Source organism: Amyelois transitella, chromosome 28 (genome assembly GCF_032362555.1).
Source record: "Amyelois transitella isolate CPQ chromosome 28, ilAmyTran1.1, whole genome shotgun sequence".
NCBI lineage: Eukaryota > Metazoa > Arthropoda > Insecta > Lepidoptera > Pyralidae > Amyelois > Amyelois transitella.
In genome coordinates, this window is record NC_083531.1 from 2,659,168 (window position 1) to 2,671,203 (window position 12,036).

Below are 12,036 nucleotides of genomic sequence, written 5' to 3' on the forward strand. Positions count from 1 at the left end.
CCTTATCTTGCATCATGGTCAAAAAGGCACACCGATCAAACTCCGAATAACAACAGGAGCTATGAAAAAAGACAAGACTTACAGCGGTTTAATCCTTTGTCCCGTGTTTGTTTGCCCGGGATAGCTATTTAGGCACGACCCAAAGCGGAGGGAAAAAAAGGAATTCAATAATGAAAAGAATTTTATTTAAAACTATTTTTACACAGGTAAAAAATACAAATACATCTAACTTTACATTAGTCACTAAAAATAAACAGTCACAATATCTACCTAAAATAATATTTACACAGTATGCAATTAAATTTTCTTTTGATTATTATAAAATACAACGTAACACTTCATTTGTCTATTAAAATTATAGCCAAAGATTCGAATTACCCTTTTTCACTTCAGCGACTCCATACTATATCTCACAGAAAGCATTAAGGGCGTATTTTAGTGCGAATGTTAAAGGGTGTATTTAAAAGCCAAGAATAGTGAAATCCATACTAAATATTATGAATGCGAAAGTGAGTTTGTTTGTTGCTTCTACACGCGTTATCTACCGGACCAATCTTCTTGAAATTTCGCGTAGAGAAAGGTATAGGTTTAGGGTTACTTTCATAGCGATGAAACTTAAGTTCCCGTGAGATTTGCGAAAAACCTGCACTCTTTTGTAGGTGGCGCTAAAAAAGCGCGGGCGAAGCAGCGGCTAAACGCTAGTTAGAAATAAATATAGTTTCGAGTTCAATGACCGTTTAAATATGCTCAGTATATGTTAGGTGAGATTTTGAAAAATCCAGTGTATGTGAAAATTAAATTGGTATTCCCTAGATTTGGAGACACGGAGTTGGAAATATTCTGACGGCATAAGTCGCAGGAACAACTTTCAAGTGAGTGGAGGCATTATCAGATTTCAAAATTTAATAAAACAACGATGTATTTATCATTATCCTAAAGAATTACAACAAAAAATAATGTATACAACCCAAGTATTTCAGAATTCGTCGAGTGGCTAACGGCACTTAAGAATAAAAAATCCCTATCTCTTTCCCATTGATGTCCGAAATTGTGACAAAGGAAATACCACTGACATTAAGGCTATAACATGAACATTTAAACAAATCTACTTTCCATGAAATTCATCAGCATTGTATAAAGACTTTTTTGGAAAATCAATTGGCACAGTCAACAGCATATCAACATATACAAATCACTTAAAACCAAACCCCTATTGCCTATTTTGGGATGATGACAAGGTATTTTTAGACAATTTAAATTAGCACAACATTTGTTAAGACATCATATCCATAAACGCAATAATTAATAAGTTTATGTTGCGTTCAAAATACTCAGCTGTGACGTCACAATTTAGTAAGGTTTAATGAGAGGTGTTTTGGACTCGCCCAAATTATGTGTTATGAACTTCATTATATCTCAGGCAGTTTTTTGTTGATTGATGCAGTAATTTCACGAATATTTTACTTGTTGTAAAACAAATTTAATAATAAAACTCCAAAACAAAACTAAGTCATCATGCCATAGTTCCATGCAGTTATTTATATGCGTCTGACTGTACATGGGACCCAACTACGAACTTTGATAATACATGTGCCTAAATAACTATTATATGGGTTTTAATGAAATCTTAACAAATTTCAAACAGTAATATACAAAAAGAAGAAAACATAAATTATGCTCTTTACAAATAACCTGGACTGATAATACGAAGAAACAATAAAATAAAAGGTTGGACGACCCCCATTTATTTAGGTACTTAAATAAAGGTTGAATTGTTAATGTTATTTCATAATGTTTTTTTCTTTTCGTGGGTAAAAATAAATATAAAAAAAGACTTATCAAGATTGTTTATCTTTACTAAGTATTTAACTTGTATCAATTATTTACTAAATTAACAGATTCACTATTTCAATCTTTATATCATCATAGAGCCTACAGCTGAATGTGGTCATTTGGTGTTTGCGAGACTGTTGACTTTGTCTTCCCCGTAAGAGATAAGAGATTATATTATGTAGGCATGTAATCACAGATGAGATGATGAAAATCATACGTCCTCGCTTTTATACGTCATTTTACAGATATACCACTCAGAAAAGAATTGTGTGTTTTGTTCCAATAATTTAAGGTTCATTTTTGAACGGCGGGTCTATTTATTTATAAAACAGTATAACCACTTTTATGAATAACACCGATGTACCAGCGTAGAAGTAAATTTTTTTTGTTTGGCGCGAAAGTATTTGAGCGTTTGAACCAATGAGAGCGCGCCATTTGAACCCGCAAACTGGACTGCTCGCTATTGTATTTCCATTGAGAGTGAGATAGTGCGAGTCATTTTGTTTTGGATTTTAAAGTAAAACGTGCTTGTAATAAGGTCGTTATTTTATTGAATCTTCATTAGGTTTGATCCAGCATTGCGTTATTATGCGCTGTCGAGTATTAACAAGCTTATAACTGTATTTGATTACTTATTTTTATGAATCTTATCTTATAAAAATTGGATACTGTTATTATAATAACGTTTGTCTGAAAATCTGGCATGATTGATATCTTAAATTTAAACATATCATAAATTAAAACATAATTTCAACTTATTACACAATAATTATAAAACCACAGATATAGACCTAGCAACATCCAGGAGTTTATGTGAAAAAATGGTGATGGTGAATTGACTTCTTTTCGAAATTAACTTCATTTGAAATATACAAACCAAATTGTGCCTTTTTCTTATCCTTTAAAAAATATCAAACAGATAAGGATTGTGGTCAATGAATTTTTTAAGAAGCAAGTTTAAAGTTGTATTACAACAAACAAAAAAAAAACTTTCAGACATTAATTCCTTCTGTTGCTTACTTGCTTGCTGTTACAAATTGATATTTCATTCAAAATACTGTTAATTTTAATATGTACACCCTAAATACAGTAAATACTTTTTACAAGTTGAATTCATTGCTTAATTAAATCTTCAAAATCAATATATTACAGTCATTTTCTTGTTCCTTAACTTCATACTCTATGTCCTTAACCTTTCCGATGCTTGTGTTATGTTCAGACTTCTTTGGAGAGAGACTCTTCTTCGGTGAGAAACTGGGCTTGAACTGTCCTATTCGTGTTTTCATCACTTGCTTTTTAGGTTTCATTTTCGGTATAAACTCTTTATGAACTATTGGACCTTTATTTTTCATAACATCCTTCGTTGTTTTACTCGCACCAAATTTAGATTCCACATTGGGGCCTTTGTTTTCTTTAGGGTCAACTGTTCTTATAGTGTGGTCTTTGTTAGGATCAATCTTTTTTACAGTCAGATCTTTGGTATTTTTCATGTCAAATGTGATATTTTTAATAGGTTTAGGCGCGGTATTGTCATCGTCTTTAGCTAGCTCCTCTTCAATTTGCTTCGGATCAACTAATTTGCTTAACGGACGCAATCTCAGTCCTGGACCAGAGGACGGTGCCGCCAACGGACTCATTTTCATTGGAGCTTGATACTTACCAGTTTTAGGGCATGTTTTCGACGTATTTTGTACAGAAATGAAATTTTTATCGACAAAGTCTTTGTACGAATCATTGAAGGACGGTGATTGTATCTGTGCGTTCCTCAGTATTCTCGGCGATGACACAATTTCTATTTTGACATCATCATCTTTTCTGACGTCAGTTTTACTTTCCGCATCCACTGTTTTCTTAGCGTCAGACTTTTTTACCATACACGATTTGTCTACATCGTGCACGTTGCCCGGTTCTTCTTTTATATCATCCCCAATTGGTTTAGCCATGGACACAACATTAACAATCTTGAGGTTCACTTCTTCGCTTGGTTGTTTCTTCTTTTTATGATCAACACTCTCACTTTCATTGTCATCGGCTTTTCTTTTACCTTTCAAAATATTTAACGCTTTAGTTACTTGTTCTTCGCACAATGTTTTCTTATTGGAATAAGTATATTCATCATCGTCTTCGTCGTAATTATTAAGAATGGCGGTCATTTCTAGAGCCTTCTCCAACATGAGCTTCAAATCGTCGATTTTAACTTTAGCAGCCTCAACTATAATACTCTCCAGCAGAACTTTAAACTGGCAATACAGGTCTTTCTCATCGTAAAACACATCGAATGAGTCCTTCTTCTGCATTAGTGTTGTAATTAAATATTTCTTGAACTTCTCCGGGCAAGAGTACGGTGGGCACATGTGTCCGTGGTGTTTCTTGTAGAAGTGAACCTGTATACCTTTCGTGAACTCCTGGACCACTATGCTGGCCGGGCAAATATGGGAGATGTTGCTGTGGTTGACCGTCTCCGAGGGCGGCATGTATGTACAGCGGTATGTCTGTTTCAAGTTACACTTACCGAGGATGAGGTATGAACATTTTGTCCTTGTCTGAACATGTGTTTTCCACGATAGAAATTCTGAAAAGAGATTTTTGTTTACTTTAACTTTAGGCATAATATTGTTTTACAACTAAATTCTGTTAGCAATTTTATCTTCTCTGCAAGTGCCTTAAATTGCAACATGAAATGCCACCATACAGTGGAATGGAAACAAGAGTATGTCATATCATAACACTAATGATGTCTTTTTTATTGGGTTCGCAATACTGACATGACACAAAGAAAATATATATTAACACACATTACAGTCTCAAACGAAATTTTAAGATCTTCTCGATGTGAACACATGCTTTGTAAAAAAGAAAAAGAAAATTTGTTACACTGGACAATGAAGAACAATAAATGTTCTACTGACAGTCTTGGCTAAGTCCGCTCTTCTCTGGAGAGAAGTTCGGAGTATGCCTGTGACCACAATCCTGAAGACACTTCAGATCCTACCACCTAAATCTCACCCATATTGTATACAGTTACCTTGAATGTGAGGGTGCCTTTGACCGTCATCAGTAACAACTTAGCATTAAAAAAATCGGATACAACATATCACTTATTGACGTCACATAACTTAAGTCTATTTATATCTACTGCCGCTCCCTGTCTCACCCAATCCAGGATCCATGGTCAAAGGCATATCCCGTGCTCTCCCAGAGCAGCGAGAATGCAACCAGGAGGAAGAAGATACAGATGCTGACTATCCAATCACAACTCACCATTCATATCGGGAAAGAACAGGCTCTCCACACCGTCCGAATGCAGTCCAGAAACGTGCATATCAAACAATTGTACGCTCCCAAACTTCTGTTTGCAACCCATGCAGAGGTATTCCACACCGAACCCAGATTCCCCAGGTACTGCTGGGGTATCGTGACATATGTGCATGTCGTTTGCACGTACACGCTTATCGCATTTGATACATGTCTCCACTCGCACCGGCTTCACGATGTTGGGGTTTGCATTGTTCCTGGAACTTTATTAAACTTTGTTAATAATAAAACCCATGCGTTAATGGATGTTGTAAAAGGTTACTAAGAGATTGGTTTATAATCTTGAGATTCTTCTTTTAGCTGGGCGCTGGGTGCTGGGCTAGCAACCTGTCACTTTTTGAATCTCAATTCTATCGTAAAGCCAAACAGCTGAACCTGGCTGTGGCGAAATCGCCACATATCGATACGATCGATACACGATCACAAAAATACAAAATAAAATCACGCAACGCTATCAGTCATAAACAGCGAAAAACCTAAATTGCTTAAGCAAAGATTTCACAGATTGGAGTAAATATACAACCTGGGGCCTGGGGAAGTTCCCCAGGCATAACTCCTAGCCTGGCAGAAGATCTTCCCTTTGGTGGTGGTCGAGCCTGCTACCTCTGCCTACCCCGCAAGGGATATAGACGTGATGATATGTATATGTATGTATTAAAAAAAATGGTTATACTTACACCTTCTGCCCCTTGCTGTTGATACAATGACAATTTTGTATATGTTTGTATGCTATATAGTAAGTGGAGGACATTTCATTGCATATTGGACATTCAAACTGAATTTTCCGCAAATCTGATACTTTATCATGAGGAAAAGCCTCAATTCCCTCCACAGAGACATTATTTGATTGCTTCAACTTATTCATTGGTTTTGCTACTTTTGTAATTGCTGCTGAAACCTTATCACTGACAGTTTTAGATTTCTCCACGGCTACGTCTGGCGCTTTCGATGAAGAGGCACAGGCTTGAAAGTTGTGAATGGAATATTGGTGAGTTTTTAGTGCCTGCGCGCTCAACAATTTACGCTGACAAATATTGCACTTAAAAGTACCACGCCGGAGCCTTGGCTTCACAGGCGATTTTGCACCCATTTCGTGAGCAACATCGGATTGTAGGAATGAAATGAAACATGTATTAAAATTAGAGAATCAAAAAAATACACAACAGCGAAAGAATGACGCTTTCTGACAGTTAACTTTTTTTTATACTTTAATTTTTAACTTGACTTTGACATATACATAATTTTTTAATTGTTAGCTGGCTGCCACCATTTAAAATAAAATGCAAATATTTTTAACCATCTTAAAAAAAGGGCGAGGTGCTTCATCAAAAACATTGGCCATACCAATTTTTAAGTTGAAACAAGCCAAACATATCTGAGAAAACCGCATTCAAATTGGAGTAAAAGATTTCGCGTGAACCAAGTACCAATATACAGTTTACATATTTGTCAAAGCACTTTTGGCTTCTGCCAATCATTATATTTATTTATTATATATAAATCCGCCTTATGTATTTTTCGGCAATATCTTTAAAGTACAGACAAGTCGGTTACCAATCAATTAAACCAAGGTAAACCAATCAACCTTTAGGCTTCAATACAAGGGTTATGTTTATATATGAAGAAAGACCAGAGGATTATAAAAAAAGGTTTTATTAAATAGTTTAAGTTTATCTTATGTATGTACAGTCAACATCAGAGAATTTCTTTAACTTATATATATTATTTCTTAAATCCAACTTAAGGCAATTCAACTTCATGTGTACCTCGTGAACCAACTAATATGAATGACCATTGAGTTAATGTGGCTTTTGGGCATTTGGACCTTTACGGGATAAAGATTTCTTACAAGATGTATTTATTGTCACTCCTCCATAGTTTTGACACCCCAAAGTTTAATCTCATCTTCACAAGCTGTTAACAAACAATTTTCTGTTGGATGGTGGCTCAATGTTACTACTGGCTTATTTTTTGTGTGCACCAATTTCTGAGTACAGGAACTCGATACTAAATCCCAGTAAAATATTTCGCCAGTAGCCGACCCTGATATTATATGACTGTCTTTCTCATTTACAGCATTTTGTAACAAGTAATCCTTGCTCTCGTGTCCTTTGAAAGTGTTCAGTAACTCTCCAGATTCTTTGTCAAATAACCTTACAGTTCCATCTGAACAACTTAGCACATAGCATTGTCCATCGTGGGTCATATTTCCATAAGTAACAACTTGCCCTATGTAATCAGATATCATCTTCCCCACTCGTATATCATACAAACGGACATGACAATCTACTGAAGATGTTAAAATTTCATAATTGGTAACTTGAATGGAAGTTATTGTGTCTTTGGCATCCTTGAGGACTTGCACGGGCTCTTGTCTTCGGCTGACAACATCCCAAAAAGCGACTGTATTATCTATGGAACCAGAAATCGCCATTGTTGATTCCTCATTGAATTTCACACAGGTTACTGATCCTGCTTGCCCGCGATATCTCCTTACTGGCTGGCCTGTAGTCACATCCCACAAAATGACAGATTTATCAGCACTTCCTGATATGATGTGACTGCTGTCACACGACCCAGCTGCGTCAAGCACTTCATTGGCGTGTCCTCCATAGGTTTTTAGAAGGAGTTGCCTGTGTGGATTCCACAACTTTATTTTCTTGTCTGCGCCACATGTGAGGCAGTATGTGCCGTCAATATTAAATCGCACCGCACGCACAACTTGCTGTTTGCATTTTAAAGTTGCTATTGATGTTAATTCACTCATTCCGCTGTATATTTTATAAGGACCTCCAAATTCCTGGCTAAATTATATGTAGTTATCACAGTGCCATTATACTAATTCACTGTATGCAATTTCCAAATGTTCTTCTGTGGATAAATACTCTCTGAAAGAGGAAAATAAATACAAGACAGGACAGAGCTCCCACGGGCTGGCTCCCTGAGCCAAAAATTGGCCAAAAACTAAACAGAGTTCGCCCAGAGCAAAGTAAACAAACCAAATAAATTGTTACAAAACAAACCAAAACAAAGTGTTGTCAATCCAAATTGTCTTGTCAGTGTCATGGCGATTTGGCGATACTTAAATCTGTCTGTCAGTTGTTCCTGTTTTCGTCATTCATTTTCATTGTTGTCTTGTTCATTTTTTACTGTTGATTATTTTGTATTGTAACTTAGAAAAGCTCAAAAGCCATAATAATAGGTCTAAAGTCAAATATTTTGTGCTCAAAATATCACTGCGATACGGTGCTAAAACTGAAACCCTTCAAAGTGTTTGTGATGTGTCTTAACAAAAGTATCAAAATGTCTATTGTATTATATACGCTTTAATTTACCTTAAATTAGGAACGAAGAGTACCTATATTGTGTAAGGTGTTGGATTACAATCGCGAAGTAAGTACTCTTGACACTAATTCCTCATGAAGGTTGATCCTGTTAACCAACCTATCAATATTATGCCGTAGTACAGAAGACTAAACTAATACTAGTCTAGTAGTGTTAAATTTATTCTGAATTTTTACCTAGTCAATTAAATTCTAGTGAACATTTCATAACTGACACCATACAAGTTTGGTGACTACTTGCATGTTTTGTATAAGTAAATCGTGTGCAAATTCAATCATAGTAAACTTGGACAGTGCCCAACTTTTGTGCAGGCAGTATTACAAACAATCTATCAATATTATGCCGTAGTCCATAGTACAGTAGACTAAACTAATACTAGTCTAGAAGTGTTAAATTTATTCTGAATTGTTACCTAGTCAATTAAATTCTAGTGAACATTTCATAACTGACACCATACAAGTTTGGTGACTACTTGCATGTTTTGTATAAGTAAATCGTGTGCAAATTCAATCATAGTAAACTTGGACAGTGCCCAACTTTTGTGCAGGCAGTATTACAAACTAGTTTTGATGACTACTTAGATAGTATATGAGCAGTCAAAGCACACATAAGGCCAATTGCACATAACCATTGCCAGCATGTGGCCGATCAGTAACATCCGTCCGTGATAGTAAAAAATGATATTGTACAATAGTGTAATATGAGACACATCACATCTTTATCACTTAAGGGACAGAGAGAGCTGTTAAATTACAAAAATCAAATTTAACTGTATTAAAAAAATTAATTATGTGATCATTTATTATACATTATATTAAAGACATTTGATTATTATACAATTTCTTATCTTATTACAGTTTTCAACACTATTACAATGGAAATAGTCCAAAAACCAGAAGTACGGCCTAAAAATGGGATGAGTTATACGCGTGATGAGATGAACAATGAAGTGTCTTCGTCCAGCGATGAGCAGCAACACAACGATCCGGTCACAAAGTTCAACAACTTCTACAAGACAAGGTACGCTGAGACAGCAGTATCAGATAACGAAGCTAACGAGCCTCGAAGACCAATACAATCACGAAGCCACCACAAAAGCATGGGCAACATCAACGAAGCATACAGGAATATGAATAAGAAAATCACTAAAGTACAAAATAGCATAAGCAATATAGACCTCAGCCTTCACAGCACAGAGATTAAAAAGTTTGAGTCGTTACAAATACCAATAGTCGGTTATGAAGTGATGGAGGAAAGAGCTAAGTTCACGATTTACAAGCTCAAAGTTGAGGATGACAAAAGGGACCAATCTTGGTTAGTTTTCAGAAGGTATACGGATTTTGTTCGGTTATATTCTAGATTAAAAGCTGAACTACCGAACATTATACTTCCTCTGCCAGGCAAGAGATGGTTTAGAGATAATTTTGAGCCCGCATTTTTAGAAGAGAGGGTACGTGGTTTACAAATTTTCGTGAACGCGCTTTTGAACAAGTTACCAAATCATCCGGTTATAAGGGAATTCTTCTGTTTGGACGAGCCTCCGCAGGTATTTACGTATCAGCCTGAGGTACAAGCAGTGTACGGAGCCCTGGAAGATTCAATAACTACGTTGAAAATGAAGATCAAGCAGAAGGATGCTACGATAACGCATCTACAGAAGCGCATCGCTCAGTTGGAACTGCAAGCTAAGAATTGTCCAAATTGCAGTCAAAGTACAAATTATTAATTCTTTATTAGATTTTGTGAGGATTTGTTTTTTTGACAAAATTGATGTTAAAACTATAAATATTTGGGGCCATTTTTACCAGACGTTAGCATCAGTTTGACTGTTGACTTTTTGTACAAAAAGAACTGACTCATATCCTCGAACTCGATATCCTCCTTTTTTGAAATCAGTTAAATTTCTTAAACCTACAATTTCCTAAAAAAACCGCATCAAAATCGGTTCAGCGAAACGCAAGATAATCGCGGACAAACATGTATACATACAAGTCAAGCTGAGAGCCAGTTCTTTTTTAAAGTAAAATAGACTTCATTGGTCTGAGAAAATGTACAAAGTTTTGTGATATATGTTCGGATATTAATTCTATATTTGAAGGAATTGATGTAATTTTTTATGTAAATATTGCATTTGATTAGGTACAATGTACAAGCAACTAGTAATTGTTAGTTTAACTAATATTTAAAAAAAAAAAACAATATTGTATTAGTTTAATTAATATTGCACCAATTTTGTAATTTCAATCACTTTGAAAGAGCTTTTTGAATGAAAATAAACATAAATGAATGTGTTGTTGGATTAATTAGTTATAATATTATGATAACCAAAATCATTTAATACGCTATGTTTAGCCTATTGTGCTGTTGTCGGTTGTTTAATTATAATTGTAAGGTGCTATGTATCTCAATATTTTACCGTATAAGATGTGTGTTCTATAATATAAACTAACAAAATTGTTAAATTAAATGTTGGTTGCGCTAGAAGAAATTGTAACGAGCTGTCAAATCTCCCGGTTAAGCTTAACCTGAGTTGCACCACTTAAATGATTCAATCAAATTTGATGTTTACTATTACCAAAGCTGTCGTGTAATCCAAATTTTAGAAAGCTGATTTACCATCTTTGATAAGGCATATGACTTATCTTTCCCCCTATAAGGTTAATCAGGAAGATAGGAAGAGAGGCAAGGCAAAAGATATTCTTTTAGGCGATGGGCCAGCAACCTGTCACTATTTGAATCTCAATTCTATCATCAAGCCCACAAGATGAACGTGGCCTATCAGTCTTTTCCAGACTGTTGGCCCTGTCTACCCCGTAAGGGATATAGACGTGACTATATGTATGTATGTGCTATATATACTCTGCACATGATTCGGCGACGATAACCGAAAGGTTGGTAGAAATCACAGTAACATTTACACATGGGTGTAAGTCTTACTGTGATTTCCTTTATAATGGTAACTCATTTTCGCATTTATAAGTAGATTAATATTATTTTGAATGGGATAATAGGCAACCGTTCTGATTCAATACTTAATACGTATCTTAACGTATATAACGTATCTTAACCCGCATTATCAACATATCCGCGTGGAACTCTGCACGTAATAGAGCAGCATTTCCAGTGAAATCGGGTGTTAAATCTGCTTACCGTGGCGTTTCGTGAAGGCGTTATTTTTATATACCTACAGTACAAGCAATATTACTAATATGTGCCTTAACCTTGTGTACAACTGTTATTTCATCAATGTATTGGTCGCGTGGACGGACAAGACTTAATTTTTCATTCTAAAGGTGGATAAGTGTTCATTAAATTTGAGAAGTTGATTATATTTGCGGTATACAAAAAAAAAACTATTTGTATAAAGAACTAAGTTCAAATTAGATCCTTTTTATAAGTTTGTAAGTAAATATTCAAAAGGGTAATAGTATTAGACCGAAATGGCAAATAAATGTTATAAAATGTAAACCAATGGTTATTTATAAGATTTTGCATTTAAATGTGTGTATGTATTTTAATTAAACGACATTTTTCTGATATGTA

At 35.2% G+C, this 12,036-nt stretch overlaps 3 protein-coding genes across 3 annotated transcripts; 1 reads left to right on the forward strand and 2 right to left on the reverse strand.

The window, feature by feature from the left end:
* Positions 1–207: 207 nt before the first annotated feature.
* LOC106134402 (uncharacterized) lies at positions 208–6,343 on the reverse strand. Its single transcript, XM_013334465.2, has 3 exons — positions 5,826–6,343; positions 5,095–5,351; positions 208–4,405 (listed from the first exon to the last, which is right to left on the reverse strand). Exons 1-3 carry the CDS (start codon positions 6,236–6,238, stop codon positions 2,958–2,960), a joined length of 2,118 nt encoding a protein of 705 aa, XP_013189919.2. The 5' UTR covers positions 6,239–6,343; the 3' UTR covers positions 208–2,957.
* A 440-nt stretch (positions 6,344–6,783) lies between these two features.
* Positions 6,784–8,095, reverse strand: LOC106134396 (WD repeat domain-containing protein 83). The gene has a single exon (XM_060952301.1). It carries the CDS (start codon positions 7,913–7,915, stop codon positions 7,013–7,015), a length of 903 nt encoding a protein of 300 aa, XP_060808284.1. The 5' UTR covers positions 7,916–8,095; the 3' UTR covers positions 6,784–7,012.
* Positions 8,096–8,214: 119 nt separating this feature from the next.
* LOC106134398 (sorting nexin-16) lies at positions 8,215–11,831 on the forward strand. The gene is made up of 2 exons (XM_013334440.2): positions 8,215–8,541; positions 9,351–11,831. Exon 2 carries the CDS (start codon positions 9,368–9,370, stop codon positions 10,217–10,219), a length of 852 nt encoding a protein of 283 aa, XP_013189894.1. The 5' UTR covers positions 8,215–8,541; positions 9,351–9,367; the 3' UTR covers positions 10,220–11,831.
* Positions 11,832–12,036: the final 205 nt, after the last annotated feature.